Genomic DNA, 18,820 nt, shown 5'->3' on the forward strand with positions numbered 1-18,820 from the left:
TTCCCTGTTCAATTTAGAATCGAGTATTGGAGTATTGCAGTATATTGGAGTATAGCAGGAAAGAGTTATTGGTAGAGTTTGCAGAACAGAATAATATGCGGATAATGAATACCTTCTTCCGCAAGCGGGATAGCCGAAAGTGGACGTGGAGGATCCCGAACCGCGAGACTAGAAATGAAATAGACTTCATACTCTGCGCTAACCTTGGCATCATACAACATGTGGACGTGCCCAGCAAGGTGAGCTGCAGTGACCATAGGATGGTAAGAACTCGAATTAGCCCCTACACCTGAGGAGGGAACGCAAGAAACTGGTACATAAGAAGCCGATCAATGAGTTCGCGGTAAGAGGAAAAATAGAGGAATTCCAGATCAAGCTACAGGACAAGTATTCGGCTTTAACTAAGGAAGAGAACCTTAGTGTTGAAGCAATGAACAATCTTGTGGGCATCATTAGGGAGTGTGCAATAGAAGTCTGTGGTAACTTCGTTAGACAGGATACCAGTAAGCTATCGCAGGAGACGAAAGATCTAATCAAGAAATGCCAATGTATGCAAGCCTCTAACCCTACAGCTAGAATTGAACTGGCAGAACTTTCGAAGTTAATCAACAAGCATAAGACAGCTGACATAAGGAAGTATAATATGGATAGAATTGAACATGCTCTCAAGAACGGGGGAAGCCTAAAAGCAGTGAAAAAGAAACTAGGAATTGGCAAGAATCAGATGTATGCGTTAAGAGACAAAGCCGGCAATATCATTACTAATATGGATGAGATAGTTCAAGTGGCTGAGGAGTTCTATAGAGATTTATACAGTACCAGTGGCACCCACGACGATTATGGAAGAGGGAATAATCTAGAGGAATTTGACAGCCCACAAGTAACGCCAGAAGTAAAGAAAGCCTTGGGAGCTATGCAAAAGGGGAAGGCAGCTGGGGAGGATCAGGTAACAGCAGATTTGTTGAAGGATGGTGGGCAGATTGTTCTAGAGAAACTGGCCACCCTGTATACGCAATGCCTCATGACTTCGAGCGTACTGGAATCTTGGAAAAACGCTAACATAATCCTAATCCATAAGAAAGGGGACTCCAAAGACTTGAAAAATTATAGACCGATCAGCCTACTGTCCGTTGCCTACAAAGTATTTACTAAGGTAATTGCAAATAGAATCAGGAACACCTTAGACTTCCGTCAACCAAAGGACCAGGCAGGATTCAGTAAAGGAGACTCAAACTTAGACCATATTCACACTATCAATCAGGTGATAGAAAAATGTGCGGAATATAACCAACCTTTATATATAGCTTTCATTGATTACGAGAAAGCGTTTGATTCAATCGAAACCTCAGCAGTCATGGAGGCATTGCGAAATCAGGGTGTAGACGAGCCGTATGTAAAAATACTGAAAGATATCTATAGCGGTTCCACAGCCACCGTAGTCCTCCATATAGACAGCAACAAAATCCCAATAAAGAAAGGCGTCAGGCCGGGAGATAAGATCTCTCCAATGCTATTCACAGAGTGTTTACAGGAGGTAATCACAGACCTGGATTGGGGAGAATTGGGGATAAGAGTTAATGGAGAATACCTTAGTAACTTGCGATTAGCTGATGATATTGCCTTGCTTAGTAACTCAGGGGACCAACTGCAATGCATGCTCACTGACCTGCAGAGGCAAAGCCGAAGGATGGGTCTAAAAATTAATCTGCAGAAACCTAGAGTAATGTTCAACAGTCTCGGAAGAGAACAGCAGTTTACGATAGGTAGTGAAGCACTGGAAGTGGTAAGGGAATACATTTACTTATGGCAGGTAGTGACCACGGATCCGAATCATGAGACTGAAATAATCAGAAGAATAAGAATGGGCTAGGGTGCATTTGGCAGGCATTCTCAGATCATGAACAGCAGGTTGCCATTATCCCTCAAGAGAAAAGTTTATAACAGCTGTGTCTTACCAGTACTCACGTACGGGGCACAAACCTGGAGGCTTACGAAAAGGATTCTATTTAAATTGGGGACAACGCAACAAGCTATGGAAAGAAGAATGATAGGTGCAACGTTACGGGATAAGAAAAGAGCAGATTGGGTGAGGGAACAAACGCGAGTTAATGATATCTTAGTTGAAATCATGAAAAAGAAATGGGCATGGGCAGGACACGTAATAAGGAGGGAAGATAAGCGATGGTCATTAAGAGTTACAGAATGGATTCCAAGGGAAGGTAAACGTAGCAGAGGGCGGCAGAAAGTTAGGTGGGCGGATGAGATTAAGAAGTTTGCAGGGACAACATGGCCACACTTAGTACATGACCAGGGTAGTTGGAGAAGTATGGGAGAGGCCTTTGCCCTGCAGTGGGCGTAACCAGGCTGATGATGATGATGGTGATGATGATTGGAGTATTCACAAATCCCTAGTTAAATGTATGTAAGCATGCTACACCATAATAGACAGCATAACACCTATTGTCTCTGTTCTGTCTGCAGCACCTAATACAGCCAAATTTCGATATAACGAATCATGTGGGACTGCCGAAAATAGTTTCTGAAAGGTCGTTATAGTGAAAGCCCAAAAATTAACCATTCTGCCCATCAACCCACCATTTCATGAGTTGTCGCCATTTGAGCTATCCATGAAGACACCGCTGTTGGTTCTCGGCCGGCGCTGTTGGCGTTTTTCCATAGATTCTGCCGCCACGCGCCACCGAAGCACCGTATAGTAAGAGTGAAGCGTGCAAAGGAGACACTGACGCTGAGAAATCTGAAGTTTCCAAAGCACAATGTTTCTTGGTTGTTTGTTTTCACACTTCCTGCCATGGACACTGCAACTGTCTCACTTGAGGCAGACACCTGAACTACTCCAAAGCACAAGCACACGTAAACGACACCGTCAGGAAAGTACAAAGTGCGACCATTTGGCATCCCTATGAGTACGGAAGTTACATTTCACAGCGTGCATAGTTAGTAGGGCCACAAAATAAGTGCAAAAGAAAGAGGCGTGTGCTGAACGAAGGGCAAAAGAAAGAAGAGATGCACTTTCGTTGCTAGGCTACACTTTTCTGTGTGGAGCATGCGCTTGCAAAACATGATGCGCCACGCCCTCCACCGGCCCGCATTCCTTTTTTTTCTTGGGCGCCATCTCAGGTTTTCCGAACCCATGCGCCACAACATCCATTCTCTATGCCTTGTTGTCTGCTAGCCTACCATTTCGGCTGCCGTGATGCACGGAAATCTAAGAATCCCCAGATTTTGAATATCTGTTTGTGTTACTGAGGCACTGTTAACATCACAGGGAAACTGAATAATGATCGTTATTCTGAAAAGTTAGTTATTCTGAAGTTTGTAGTACCGAAATATTTCACATTGAAACCATAAGAAATAAGCAGATTTCTGAAAAGTTTGTTGTTGTGGTGTTCGTAGTAACGAGATTTCACTCTATGGAAGCACACAATTCCTTCACAGGGCATATTCTTTGGACTTGATATTCAAAGAAAAAAGTTGCGTTGTTCGTGAAGGTTTCTAAAGGACACATTTGGTTAATGTTACATGCACCTCCTGAAATTTTCAGCACGAGATCAATGTACAATATCTGAGAACTGGTGTCATCTGTCACTAACTTTGCCTAAGTTCACAGGAAATTATAAATGTGGCCCAATGACACAAATGTCACCTATGAATCCAATTAGAGGATCCGAAAGAGTTCAGCTGCTAACAAATGCCAATGTAAATGTTACCCACGAAAGCTAGGGAGCAAAGTATAGAAATCAGAGAATGCTGTAACCATTCAAAAAAGTTCTCATTGTGCTTTGAACCTTGGCTCCACAAGCCTAGTTAAAAGATCCTTGACACACACTCACCTGCAGAGGCTCGAGGGCGCGGTTTAGCCGGTCAAGCATAGCGTCACTGTCTGTGGCCACAAAAACAGAGCGTGCCCGCAAAGCTCGAACAACGCGCACCACCTGCCCCAGGAAAAATGAGCAACTTGTCCACACATTCTCACAATGCTCAATTTAAAGAGCATGTAACGTCATGCGGACAAATGTGTAAGTGCTCCTATAGCAAATATCTTCTGGCAACTAGACAAACATACTCTGACCTAGATGCTAAATGTACTTCTGCACAGATTCTAGAGGTTAACTGGCGATCATGAATTCTTGTTCCCTTGCAAGGCTACTGAATATTATGTGTCTTCTGCATATTAACCTTCAACCGTACTCTTCAACTCTCTCAGTTGAGGTCTTAAATAATTGCTGCAATTCAACCCCAGTATAGCTGAACAGGACCGTCTCATTAGCAAACTGAAGGGTGTTGAGATATTTGCCACTCATCCTCACTCCTAAGCCTTACCAGACTAATAGCTTGAACACTTCTTGTAAGCATGCAGAGATTGCCTCCTTGCCTGACCCCCTTTTCTTGATAGGTAACATTCTACTTTTCTTGTAATCTAGGTACTTTAATCAACTTTTCTACTAAAAACTGTTTTGTAATGTCAAGAATGTATTGACATATCACATCAAAAACATGTTACTGAATCAAAAACATGACAACCTGTGGTTTCTAACCGATGGTTGGAATAAATATAAGACCTAGGTACTTGCATTCTACACATCATTTTGCATATACATACAAAATTTGGTTATGTATGGGCACCCATTCATGTCGTCACAACCATCATGCACTCTGTTGGCTCTCTTAATTGAAAGAGCTCTCAGGCCGCCATACTCACTGGGCACTTCAGCTGCAAGACTTTGACATCTGTGCCATGTACTGAAACAGACGCCAGCATCCTGGCGCCAATGCCTTGTCATGCTCTCCCTAGTCCGACAACATTTCCTGTTCCTCAGCGTCTGTCTACCATTTCGTCCACTGAGATTGGAGCCACCACTTCCGAGCAGCGCAAGGAGCACTGGATTGCCTCGCTTACAGACTTTCTCCCTGATTCTTCAACACAACCGACAACTCGCTAGCTGCGCTGTCAAGCTCACCATTTCACTATTCACAGTGACCTGCTTCACCGCTGTAATTATTCCTCAAACGACCATCTGTAGTTACTGGTGATACATCAAAGCCTGCATTCCAAAATCTGCACATCCTTCCATGATGATTCACAGTGTGCACACTCAGCAGTTTTCAAAACTTCCAAACGTCTTCGACAGTGGTACTACTGCCGAGGGATGTACAGCTATGTTCAAACATTTGCCCGCTCTTGCCCCAGTTGCGAATGCTGCAAATCCTCAGCTCCCCAGTTTTCAGGTGGTCTACAGCCTCTACATGTGGTCCCTGCCCAGCCGTTTGGGTGTGTCGGCATTGATTTGTATGGGCGACTTCCTCTGACAACTGCTGTCCACCGCTGGACCATTGTCGCAGTTGACCATCTCACGCAATACGCTGAAATTGCCGCCCTCCCGGCAGATACAGCACATGAGTTGCCTCGTTTCTTCTTCACAGTTTTATCCACCGTCACGGCCCATCCCAGAAACTGCTCAGCGATTGCAGTCACGTCTTTTTGTCCAAAGCCATTGAAGCCATCCTTGATCAGAGCCAAGTTGTTCATCGGACAACTGCTGCATACCACCCTAAAACTAAAGGCTTTACTGACCACTTCAACTGTACGCTTGGCGACAGGCTTGCAATGTATGTCAACTCCGACTACACAAATTAGGACCTCATGCTGCCCTTCGTCACCTACGCATACAACACCGCCACCCAGAGCACCACTGGCTTTTCTCTCTTTTCCTTATTTTACGGCTGCCATCTGTCGAACACTATCGACACAATTCTCCCGTACCGGCTGGATTCATTTGCATGCATGCCCATTTCTGCTGCTGCAAGACATGCTGAGCAGTGCCATGAACTCGCACGGGCCTCAACTTCAGCTGACCAGCAGTGTCAGATGAGCAGCTGCACGAACAACACCGACAAGCCCACTTTCCTTCCTGGCACACTTGTGTGGCTGTCAGTTCTTGCCAATGCAACTAGTCTGTCTTTGAAACTACTACCCAAGTACGAAGGCCCTTAACGCATCATCGAGCGCACATCTCTTGTGAACTACATCATCAAACCTGTCACGCTGTCTTTGAAACTGCACCATCGAGGATAAGATATTTTCCATGTGCAGCACCTCAAGTCATACTATGACTTGCTCATCATGGTGAGCTCATAGGTAGCCAGGATGGCTCCTTTTTGTTCCAGGGGGTAATTGTAGTGAAGATGACAAATGCTGGCAAATCATCACCACCAGCGCTAGGCACGCATTCGCCACTCGTGGTGGAACTCTTGCTTCTGTTCTACCGCTAGATTAGCCGCTCTCAATTCCCAGTCAATAAACCTCTTTACAGTTACAATTTTCGGCAATTTTGGTTATGTCCATTTTAGGAAACCACTCGACAATGTTCTCGAAATTAAAATTCTTTTTTAATAATAAAAATAAACAAAATTATTTTTTAGCTTTTTGTAATCTTGCTCTATGTAGAGCAATGTAGGCTATTTTAAAATGCTCTCTTACTCATGATATGAAGCTTGAAACTTGCGCAGCAGATCATACTTTTCCAACTTTCAGGAGGCATGGGAAAAATAAATATTATTTTGTTAAACTAACAATAATATTCAGAAATGGAGCATGAAACTCTGTACAATACATTAATTTCATGCGTTAGCTTTATTAATGAAAACAGATTTCTGTGGCCCATCTCCCCGTGGTCACCAATACATTGGCTCTATGGAAACTGGGTCAGTGATTTATCACAACTATGTGTTAACCATCTGTATGTTCTAAGCATGTACAGTGCTCACGGAATGAAACGCGACACGGAGCATTTAGTAAAGCCCTGCATACGTGCAAAGTACGCGAGAGAACAATGTCATGTCGCAAGGAATTTGGTCACCAAAGGTGACGAGGATTCCGATGTAAGTGTACGCACCAAAATTACGTCCATGTGACACGAATTACAGCCGGTGGAAACGAAAGTATGCGCATTACTTAGACCTAAATTGACGCGTTTCATTCCGTGAGCACTGTACACATTAATAAAGTTTTACTGGGTACCACCTGCCTTTCGTAGTTGTGTATAACTTCAATTGAGCCCACCCTGCAACAAATGACTGCGGGTTATATGTACTTGTTCCACATGTAGTCTGCAGTGAACTCAAACTGGCACACATCTTTGAAGGTCAGTGCGCCAGTCCGTGTAATGCTACATGATATATGTTCCCTGCCCTGAAAAGCTTGCATTTCATTGAAAAGATGGGGCCTGAGTGCCACTGGTGTCTGTGCTTGACCATCACAAGAAAGCAGTTGGCTTAATTAGAATGTGTCCTTTAATGCTGCGGTGGCACCCACCGAGGCCGCAACACGAGGACAGTATGGTCGGCGCTCTCAACCGGCGCCTTGGTGCCAGCTGTGAAACACGAGGAAAATAACGATGAGCGGTGCATGCTCGATGCGCAAGCACGGCACGAGCAGTTCTGCTCTAGAAGCCTGATATGCTGGTCCTTTTGTTCTGGCACTCTGCTACGACCCCTCAATTCCCGACAGTGGTGACTCTGGCCTAAGAGATGACCGACCCCAGCAAACCACCACCCTCAGGCAGCTTTCCGCCTGACGCTACCTTGCGCCCACGGGACGTCGCAGCCCTCCAGCTCTGCCTCCTTACGTTCTGGTGCAAGAACCCAGAGGTTTGGTTCGCCCAGGTTGAATCCATCTTCAATCTGCACCACATCACCTCACAGACTTCTCAGTCTCTGAGGTGGTGTGCCACTTACTTTGCAACTTGTCTCCCGAGGTGGCTCAAGAGGTGGTGGACGTCATCACTGCACCTCTGGGCGATGCTCTGTACCAGCAACAACTGAATATTTAGAATGCACAATGGCATCTGAGAGTGCGCACCTCCAGCGCCTGCTCCCTTTGGAAGAGTTGGAGATTGTCGCCCCTCCCAGTTGCTCAACAGCGTGTGGCAGCTCCTAGGCACAAGCAACGTCAACTTGAATGGTGCACTGTTGAGGAAGCTATTCCTGCAGCGCCTGTCACAGTCCACCCACCTTGTCTTTGTCACTGCAGGGAGCTTGACCTTCGACAGCCTGGCCCAGCTCGCTGATCGAGTCCACGATGCGACTTCTTCAGTCGCCGCCCTTCTTTTCAGCACCAGAGTCCTCAGTCACTTCCTGCTTAGAGTCCCGGCTCTACCAACTCACCATTTCCATTGACACCCTACAGACATCCTCATGATTTCTGGCCTGTGCTTCCTCGCAAACACGTGTGCCGAGGTCAGCGTACTGCCGTCCTGAAAGAGTGACCGCACTTTTAAGTCACGTGGACCTATCCTTCGTGTGGCAAACTCTACCTCTATCACCACGTATAGTCTGCGGTCCTTCACTATCGACCTTGGCCTGCGGCACATGTTCCATTGGGTCTTCATCGTAGCCGACGTCAATCAGCCCATCCTCGGCTCCAACTTCCTGATCCATTTCAACCTCGACGTCAGCTTACGCTGCCATTGCCTGATTGACAGCAAGATGCGCCTCTTCATTCCTGGTGTTCTGTCGGCTGTCGCTCCCACTGGCGTCTGCACACTGATCCCACCATGCCTGTATGCTAGAATTTTCGAAGACGTTCCCGAGGTCACAAAGGCCTGCAATTTAAATCAGCCGCCCAAGCACAGCGTAACACGCCACATTGTCACAAGTGGTCCACCCATCGCAGTTTGTACGAGCCACCACTTCGGGGAGCATCTAGCAATTCCTAATGGAAATTTGATCACATGCTCCAGCTGGGTATTATTTGTCCTTTGTTCAGCGGTTTGACTTCCCCACTCCATCTGGTGGCCAAGAAAGAACCACGTGACTGGTGTTTGTGCAAGCGACCACCAGGCCACTCAACGCTCGCACGAACCACGACAGCTATCCCATTCCACAGATCCAAGGTATCACAGGCTACTTGGAAGGATGCAAGATGTTTAGCAAAGTGTACCTTATCAAGGCATATTACCAAATTTCCATTGAGCCTGCCGATATCACGAAGATGGCCATTACTACACCCTTTGGCCAGCTTGAGTATGTGCGCATGCCCTTTGGGCTATGTAACACACGGCCTCCCTGCTATATTTGCCGACACCGTCAATGTCCTGGTCGCGAGTTCCACTCCACAAGATCATGACCTCCTGGAACTCTTTCAATGCCTTCAACAATTTGGACTGGTTCTCAACCGTCAGAAATGCATCTTCGGGTTTCCTGAGCTCGAATTCCTGGGCCACCACATCTCATCACTGGGAATTCGTCTGTTGCCTTCTCACGTCTAGGCTGTCAAAGATTTCCCAGCACCCACTACTCTATGCCAGCTGTGCGAGTTCCTGGGCCTAGCGAATTTCTCACACCACTTTATTCCGCAGTGTGCTGAGCTTCTGCACCCACTGACTGACCTTCTTCCTGGCTTACTGGTCTCCCGAAGTTCAAGCTGCTTTCAGGGCTGCTAAACAAGCCATCGCTGATTCGGTACTTCTCATCCACCCGAGAACTAATATCCCTATTCGCATCCTGGTGGATGCTTCCAGTGTGGCCATTGCCGCTGTTCTCCAACAGAAAATAGACTCCCGAGTGGCAACCAGTGGGTTTCTTCTCTCGGAAGCTCCAACCTGCCGAGACTCACTGCAATGTTTTTGGCCGTGAGCAGCTCGCCATGTACTCCACCATCTAGCACTTCGGAGACTTCATAGAAGGCCAGCTGTTTTACATTCTAACTGATCACATGCCTCTGGTGTATGAACTCTTCCAAGTACATTGCACGTGAACATCGTCAAATGGCCTATATATCAAACTTCACAATGTATAATCATCATCAGCCTGGTTACGCCCACTGTAGGGCAAGAGCATTTCCCATACATCTCCAACTACCCCGGCCATGTACTAATTGTGGCCATGTTGTCCCTGCAAACTTCTTAATCACATCCGCCCACCTAACTTTCTGCCGCCCCCTGCTGCGCTTCCCTTCCCTTGGAATCCAGTCCGTAACCCTTGATGACTATCGGTTATCTTCCCTCCTCATTACATGTCCTGCCCATGCCCATTTCTCTTTCTTGATTTCAACTAAGATGTCATTAACTCGCATTTGTTCCGTCATCCAATCCGCTCTTTTCTTATCCCTTAACCCATCATTCTTCTTTCCATAGCTCGTTGCATCGTCCTCAATTTAAGCAGAACCCTTTTCGTAAGCCCCCAGGTTTCTGCCACGTAGGTGCGTACTGGTAAGACACAGCTGTTAGGCCGCTCATCTCTCGAACAAGGAGAAACGGCGTAGGGCTGCATGATTGTTTTGTATATACTTTTGAAGTGCCGCGAGTTGCCCGTGCGTTTTGTGAATAGGGAAGCGTCCACCCCCCCCAGCGCCTCGGGCGGCAACCGTTTCTGTTGTTGAGGGGTCGGACGGCCCGCGTGGTGTTGGGTGACGAGCCGAGGCGCGCGCCGCCGCGGGGGGCGCGGTGCAGAGGCGGAAAACGGATTCGGAGAAAATGCTTTTACGCGGGCTTTGTTGACATTCCGCCGATGGCCATAATAGGGCCACGCGGACAAAGCTCGAGCGGACAAAGGTTGTATACGCGACGTTGTGGCGCCGGCTCTTGAGTCCCCTGCTAATTAGAGACGCAGCTGCTAGCAATGTTGACCACGTCTGGCGCGTACGGAGCGGGGGGTTCGCGCCCCTCGCATTCGGACGGCAGCCACGTGCATCTTGTTTTGAGCGCTGGGGAGAGCCCGCTTTGTGTCGTGTTACAACATGCAGTGCGCGCCGTAGAGAGGGGCGCGGCGTCGTTTTAAGAGCACCCGAGTCCGGATGCCGCCAGCGGTAATTAGTTTTCTACCAGGAAAAACCTTGAGGGGGACTACGGTACGCGGTGTTGGGACACCAGCGCCCGAGCCCCCCCCTTGCTGGCTAGAAACGCCGCTGAGGTGCGAGATGGCCTCAATAAATCATGCATGCCTGGCGTGTTTGACGAGGCCGTCACTGACCACGTGGAAATAGGAGGGGGAGAAGAAGATGTGGGAAGAGGGAAAACAGGGTGGTTTTCCAATAGATTCACTTATGAGAGTAAGCCCAGCCCTTTGGGTTGTGGCTTAAGAAACTGTCAACTCTCATTGGCAATTGCTTCCGTGGGATGGGCTAACGACCCTACCGCCCTTTTTCTTTGTCTCTTTCCCCTATAACAACCGAGACGAGGTGCTTGTTCCTCAGTCTAGGCTGTAATCACTAAACCTGATAGAACAGTAAGACTCCGTACGATGCAACGCTAGTCTGGGCCGTAACCACTTAGTGGTAGAACAGTGAGACTCGGTTGATCGTATGTAGTGACAGTTGTCCTAGGCTCTAACTTAAGAAAAAGTAGAAGAGTAAGGCGCTGTTTACTTGTGTGTTTTGTATCAGTGTTCTTTTGCTAACTCTGTATTTGACTGTGTAAATATTTCCGTTACAATATATCTTCAAGTTTGTTACCTCCAACCTGCCTCCTGCTTCATCAACGCCGATAAACACCTTGAAGAGACATCGGTCGACTTCAAGGAGAAAAGAACAATCAATCACAAAACTTAACTGGCGCAGTCGGCAGGATCGGCGAGCTCTACAACATCGAATCCTGGACCAGTGGTGAAAGGATCAAGTCATCCAACGAGCACCTCCTGCACCTTTGAGAAGATCCCACAGCAGCCAAGCCCGGCACCGTGGAGGAGATCCGAAAACGACAGTGCATTCAGCAAAGGGTGAGCAGGATTTCTTGCGTCTTTCTCAAGTTGGCATGGCAGTTGATGTGTAGAGCAAATGGTGAGGACACGCGGGGGCGCAGAGACAATGGAGTCTAATGGAGTTGAGGGTGCGACGGTGGCGGAAATGGATCGGAATCGGGAGTTATCAAATGACGATAGGCTAAATTCCGATAAGTCAAATGAAATGAGAGAACCCAGTCAGAGCCAGGAATTTTCGCAGCAGGCATCTCAGCCTTTGCAAATTCCGAATGATACAAGAACGCTTGAACTTGAAATTCAAAGGTTCAATGCTCAGACTACCTGTATACAACTTCAGATTGAGTACGAAAGGCTGTTGCAGGCAAGGACGAATGCTGAACGTCTCAATGGCACGTCGTCGAGCGCTGAGTCGGAGCGGGGCGATCGGAGGCGAATGGGCTTCGACTCCGTCGAGCAATGCGCAAAAGTGCTGAAAGGGTTCCGCCTGCCGTGTGACGCGGATGTACCCTTATGGTTTGAGGAGGTAGAAAGACTTTTTGCTACTTACGGGGTACCGTATGAGAGTCGCGTGCATTTAGTCATGCCAGCTCTAACTGAGCGCGTTCGCTACCTACTGCGTAACCTCAACCAGGAAGAGAGTACAGATTACGAGTCAGTTAAACAGGCAGTGTTGATGGAACTGAAGCTTTCTCCGGCAGAGTATCTGCAAAGGTTTGAGAGAGCAGTGAAGCGGAAGGAGGAAACGTGGTCACAGTTCGCGTCGCGAGTGAAAACGTATTTCTCCTACTACCTTCAAGTAAGAGGAGCCGACACTGTAGAAGTTATGGCAGAACTCATGGTAGCGGATCGTATAAAAGCGGGCCTTAGTATAGAGGGTCTTGAATACGTGATGCTACGAGAAGGCGAGGGATGGCTTAACCAACCTGAGATTGCCAAAGTACTACAAACTTTGGAACAAGCCAAAGGCAAAGGATACGCCTCAAAGCCATCAGCGGCAGAGATGGGGCAAAAGCCGACGCGAGTGGCGAAAAGCGCCCTCAAGTGCCACGTATGTCACAGCTCAGGCCATTTCGCTAAGGATTGCCCGAAGTCTAGTGACAAGGGAAACCAGCCAAAGAAGGCTACCGAGCCAAGGCCGAGGACACAAAGGGTGGTGATAGCCGACGAGACGGGAAGTGGGATACCTGATGGAGTCCTTACTGCAAAGGTAGAGGCCTTGAAACACAAAGGTGAAGGCATGACCAACCTACAGTTGATCCCGATCTCATGCGGAAACGTATCCACAGATGCGATTCTAGATACGGGGAGTGAAATAACTGTCATACGCGAGAGTCTGCTTCCGCAATGTATTGTGGAGCCTTCAGGCACGATACGATTGGTGTCTGCATTTGGCAAAACTATTGAGGCAAAGCTAGCAACGTTGCCGGTAAAGTTAAATAGCCCGCAAACGGCAGCGGAACCTCAGAACGTTGACCTACTCTGCGCGTTGACTAATGAGCTCGTCGAGGGCACAGATTGTTTGTTGACCAAGGAAGATTGGGAACATTTGTTGAGGGCCAGCAGCTCTCTGGAATCCACTGTAGCACCGGCCGAGCCTGCTCAGAGGATAGAGCGATCAAATGAGAAATCCGAGGCAGTGGCCTGTAACGTTACTTTGGAGGAGGAAGGTGTTTCTGGAGAAGTTGAGCTAATTGATGAAGAGAGGGATGCGTCAATAAGCCAGAGAGAAGAGTTCCGCAGATTGCAGCTAGCTGACGCTACCTTAAAGAAAGGGTGGGAAGATGCTCGGAGTGGGAAATCCGGCATGTTCGTCTCCGATGGACTCTTATACCACTGGGACTCAGTAGTAGGCACCCGAGTGAGACAACTAGTTGTTCCGAAAGACAAGCGCAGTGAGGTGATGCATTTGGCTCACGAGTCACTATGCGGAGGGCACCTAGGGCCAAGGAAAACTAAAGTGCGTATTAGGTGTAATTTTTTTTGGCCTGGCATGGAGAAGGAGGTATTAGAGCATTGTCGTGCATGCCATGATTGTCAAATTCGCTCTGACAGGCGTCGCACGGACAGAGTACCTATAACTCCTCCCACTAGGCCAAATCACCCTTTTCAAATTGTCAATGCAGACATCATTGGACCCTTAGACAGACCGTCAGCGAAAGGTCATAGGTACGCGCTATGCTTGGTGAACATTTGCACAGGGTGGCCAGAGATTGTCCCACTGCGCTCTTTGACAGCTAAGGCGACTTGCGACGCGTTGATTGAAATTTTCAGTCGCACTGGCGTTCCGGAAATGATCTGTTCCGACCAGGGCACTAATTTCAAATCACAGCTCACACAGTCGATGCTCGAGAAATTAGGTTGCGCACCAAGATTCTCAACCCCAGAACACGAAGAGAAAATAGCTGCAATTAAGAATGTGGCGCCACCACGCACTAAAAAGGAGCTACGCAGCCTGCTAGGACTGTGCGGCTACTATCGCGAGTGCGTCCGAGATTGTGCAGAGGTGGCGAGCCCGCTCATGCGGTTAACAAAGAAAGGGGTACCCAATAGCATACCCTGGTCAGAGGAAGCTCAGACGGCGTTTAAGACGCTGAAACAGTCCCTGTGCGAGGCCGTGGCGCTCAGCACTCCGGACCCATCTGAGCCCTACTGGCTTTTCACAGACGCGTCAGCTACGGCGGCGGGCGCTTGCTTGGCGCAAATGACAGCTGAGGGACAGGAGAGGCCTATTGCCTTTGCCAGCCACCGCTTCACGCCGACTCAGACGCGATGGTCGACAATTGAGAGGGAAGCGTTTGCTATTATATGGGCCCTAAAGAAGTTTGACTACTGGCTTTTTGGTGCCGAGATAAACGTTGTTTCCGACCACAATCCATTGTCGTACCTTACAACTTCGACTCCACACGGGGCAAAATTGACAAGATGGGCGCTGGCTTTACAGCGATATCACGTGTCAGTGCGACATCGGAAGGGTGTCAGTAATGGTAACGCGGATGCTTTGTCCAGGCTTCACAACAGCTCATGGAAGCCAGCGTAATACTATACTGCCATGCCAACTGGATGGGCGTGAATGTTCCTGCTCACTTGGCGCTGTATATTGCGGACTTTGTGAGTGCCGATTCAAGACCCAGAGACACTAGAGTGCTCTTACAGTTTGGAACTGCAATCGTGTGCTTAATAGTTTGATGACATGTATTGTGTATTTCTTTTTACTCTCTTCTTGCTTTGTTATATGAAAGTGTTTGTTGTTGTGATGTAATTAGGCTAGGGTGTGGTTAGAATGTTCATTACGTAATCGCGGCAGTGATTTATCGTATCACTGAGCGAAAATCAGCCCAGTATACTCTTTAGGGGCAACGTGTTAGGCCGCTCATCTCTCGAACAAGGAGAAACGGCGTAGGGCTGCATGATTGTTTTGTATATACTTTTGAAGTGCCGCGAGTTGCCCGTGCGTTTTGTGAATAGGGAAGCGTCCACCCCCCCAGCGCCTCGGGCGGCAACCGTTTCTGTTGTTGAGGGGTCGGACGGCCCGCGTGGTGTTGGGTGACGAGCCGAGGCGCGCGCCGCCGCGGGGGGCGCGGTGCAGAGGCGGAAAACGGATTCGGAGAAAATGCTTTTACGCGGGCTTTGTTGACATTCCGCCGATGGTCATAATAGGGCCACGCGGACAAAGCTCGAGCGGACAAAGGTTGTATACGCGACGTTGTGGCGCCGGCTCTTGAGTCCCCTGCTAATTAGAGACGCAGCTGCTAGCAATGTTGACCACGTCTGGCGCGTACGGAGCGGGGGGTTCGCGCCCCTCGCATTCGGACGGCAGCCACGTGCATCTTGTTTTGAGCGCTGGGGAGAGCCCGCTTTGTGTCGTGTTACAACATGCAGTGCGCGCCGTAGAGAGGGGCGCGGCGTCGTTTTAAGAGCACCCGAGTCCGGATGCCGCCAGCGGTAATTAGTTTTCTACCAGGAAAAACCTTGAGGGGGACTACGGTACGCGGTGTTGGGACACCAGCGCCCGAGCCCCCCCCTTGCTGGCTAGAAACGCCGCTGAGGTGCGAGATGGCCTCAATAAATCATGCATGCCTGGCGTGTTTGACGAGGCCGTCACTGACCACGTGGAAATAGGAGGGGGAGAAGATGTGGGAAGAGGGAAAACAGGGTGGTTTTCCAATAGATTCACTTATGAGAGTAAGCCCATCCCTTTGGGTTGTGGCTTAAGAAACTGTCAACTCTCATTGGCAATTGCTTCCGTGGGATGGGCTAACGACCCTACCGCCCTTTTTCTTTGTCTCTTTCCCCTATAACAACCGAGACGAGGTGCTTGTTCCTCAGTCTAGGCTGTAATCACTAAACCTGATAGAACAGTAAGACTCCGTACGATGCAACGCTAGTCTGGGCCGTAACCACTTAGTGGTAGAACAGTGAGACTCGGTTGATCGTATGTAGTGACAGTTGTCCTAGGCTCTAACTTAAGAAAAAGTAGAAGAGTAAGGCGCTGTTTACTTGTGTGTTTTGTATCAGTGTTCTTTTGCTAACTCTGTATTTGACTGTGTAAATATTTCCGTTACAATATATCTTCAAGTTTGTTACCTCCAACCTGCCTCCTGCTTCATCAACGCCGATAAACACCTTGAAGAGACTTTGGTCGACTTCAAGGAGAAAAGAACACATCAAAAACCTAACTCACAGCTGTTATATACTTTTCTCTTGAGGGACAGTGACAACCTGCTGTTCATGATTTAAAAATGACTGCCAAACGCACCCTAGCCCATTCTTATTCTTCTGATTATTTTAGTCTCATGATCCGGATCCGTGGTCACTGCTTGCCCTAAGTAGATGTATTCTCTAACCAATTCCAGTGCCTCGCTACCTTTCGAAAACTGCTGTTCTCTACTGAGACTGTTAAAAACATTAGTTTTCTGCAGATTAATTTTTATACCCACCCTTCTGCTTTGCCTCTCCAGGTCAGTCAGCATGCATTGCAATCGGTCTCCTGAGTTACTAAGCAAGGCAATATCATCAGCGAATCGCAAGTTACTAAGGTAGTCTCCATTAACATTTATCCCCAATTCTTCCCACTCCAGGTCTCTGAATACCTCCTGTAAACACGCTGTGAATAGCATTGGAGAGATCATATCTCCCTGCCCGACGCCTTTCTTTATTGGGATTTTGTTGCTTTCTTTATGGAGGACTATGGTAGCTGTGGAGCCGCTATAGATATCTTTCAGTATTTTTACATATGGCTCGTCTACACCCTGATTCCGTAATGCCTCCATGACTGCTGAGGTTTCGACAGAATCAAACGCTTTCTCGTAATCAATGAAAGCTATATATAAGGGTTGGTTATATTCCGCACATTTCTCTATCACCTGATTGATAGTGTGAATATGGTCTATTGTTGGGTAGCTTTTACGGAATCCTGCCTGGTTCTTTGGTTGACAGAAGTCTAAGGTGTTCCTGATTTTATTTGCGATTACCTTAGTAAATACTTTGTAAGCAACGGACACTAAGCTGATCGGTCTATAATTTTTCAAGTCCTTCGCGTCCCCTTTCCTATGGATTAGGATTATGTCAGCATTCTTCCAAGATTCCGGTACGCTCGAGATCATGAGGCATTGTGTATATAGGGTGACCAGTCTTTCTAGAACAATGCGCCCACCAACCTTCAACAAATCTGCTGTTACCTGATCCTCCCCAGCTGCCTTCCCCCTTTGCATAGCTCCCAAGGCTTTCTTTACTTCTGGCTTTACTTGTGGGCTGTCAAATTGCTCTAGATTATTCCCTCTTCCATAATCGTCGTGGGTGCTACTGGTACTGTATAAATCTCTATAGAACTCCTGAGCCACTTGAACTATCTCATCCATATTAGTAATGATATTGCCGACTTTGTCTCTTAACACATACATCTGATTCTTGCCAATTCCTAGTTTCTTCACTGCTTTTAGGCTTCCTCCGTTCCTGAGAGCTTGTTCAATTCTATCCATATTATAGTTCCTTATGTCAGCTGCCTTACGCTTGTTGATTAACTTAGAAAGTTCATCATCATCATCATCATCATCAGCCTGGTTACGCCCACTGCAGGGCAAAGGCCTCTCCCATACTTCTCCAACAACCCCGGTCATGTACTAATTGTGGCCATGCCGTGCCTGCAAATTTCTTAATCTCATCCGCCCACCTAACTTTCTGCCGCCCCCTGCTACGCTTCCCTTCCCTTGGGATCCAGTCCATAACCCTTAATGACCATCGGTTATCTTCCCTCCTCATTACATGTCCTGCCCATGAACATTTCTTTTTCTTGATTTCAACTAAGATGTCATTAACTCGCGTTTGTTCTCTCACCCAATCTGCTCTTTTCTCATCCCTTAACGTTACACCTATCATTCTTCTTTCCATAGCTAGCTGTAGGGTTAGAGGCTTTCATACTTGGCGTTTCTTGATCAGATCTTTCGTCTTCTGCGATAGCTTACTGGTATCCTGTCTAACGGAGTTACTACTGACTTCTATTGCACACTCCTTAATGATGCCTATAAGATTGTCGTTCATTGCTTCAACACTAAGGTCCTCTTCCTGAGTTAAAGCAGAATACCTGTTCTGTAGCTTCATCCGGAATTTCTCAATTATTTTTCTTACCGCTAACTCATTCATCAGCTTCTTATGTACCAGATTCTTCCGTCCCCTCTTCAAGTCTAGGCTAATTCGAGATCTTACCATCCTATGGTCACTGCAGCGCACCTTGCCGAGCACGTCCACATCTTGTATGATGCCAGGGTTAGCGCAGAGTATGAAGTCTATTTCATTCCTGGTCTCGCCATTCTGGCTCCTTCACGTCCACTTTCGGCTAACCCGCTTGCAGAAGGTATTCATTATCCGCATATTATTCTGTTCTGCGGAGTCTACTAATAAACCTCCCCTGCTATTCCTAGTGTCGATGCCATATTCCCCTAGTGACTTGTCTTCAGCCTGCTTCTTGCCTACCTTGGCATTGAAGTAGCCATCAGTGTAGTGTATTTTGTTTTGACTTTACCCATTGCCAATTCCACGTCTTCATAGAAGCTTTCGACTTCCTGGTCATCATGACTGGATGTAGGGGCGTAGACCTGTACGACTTTCA

At 47.7% G+C, this 18,820-nt stretch overlaps 1 protein-coding gene across 2 annotated transcripts in view; it reads right to left on the reverse strand.

Moving 5' to 3' along the window:
- The window catches only part of O-fut1 (O-fucosyltransferase 1), a 266,792-nt gene that overhangs the window by 37,701 nt on the left and 210,271 nt on the right, over window positions 1-18,820 (reverse strand). The window contains exon 7 of one of the 2 annotated variants that reach the window (XM_065454110.2): window positions 3,852-3,953. The exons of the other annotated variant lie outside the window; for it this stretch is intronic. Within the exon in view, the coding sequence (XP_065310182.1) occupies window positions 3,852-3,953 (102 nt within the window). The remainder of the gene's footprint in view (window positions 1-3,851; window positions 3,954-18,820) is intronic. 2 annotated transcript variants of the gene reach the window in all.

This window comes from Dermacentor albipictus, unplaced genomic scaffold (assembly GCF_038994185.2).
Source record: "Dermacentor albipictus isolate Rhodes 1998 colony unplaced genomic scaffold, USDA_Dalb.pri_finalv2 scaffold_18, whole genome shotgun sequence".
NCBI classification, from domain to species: Eukaryota; Metazoa; Arthropoda; class Arachnida; order Ixodida; family Ixodidae; genus Dermacentor; species Dermacentor albipictus.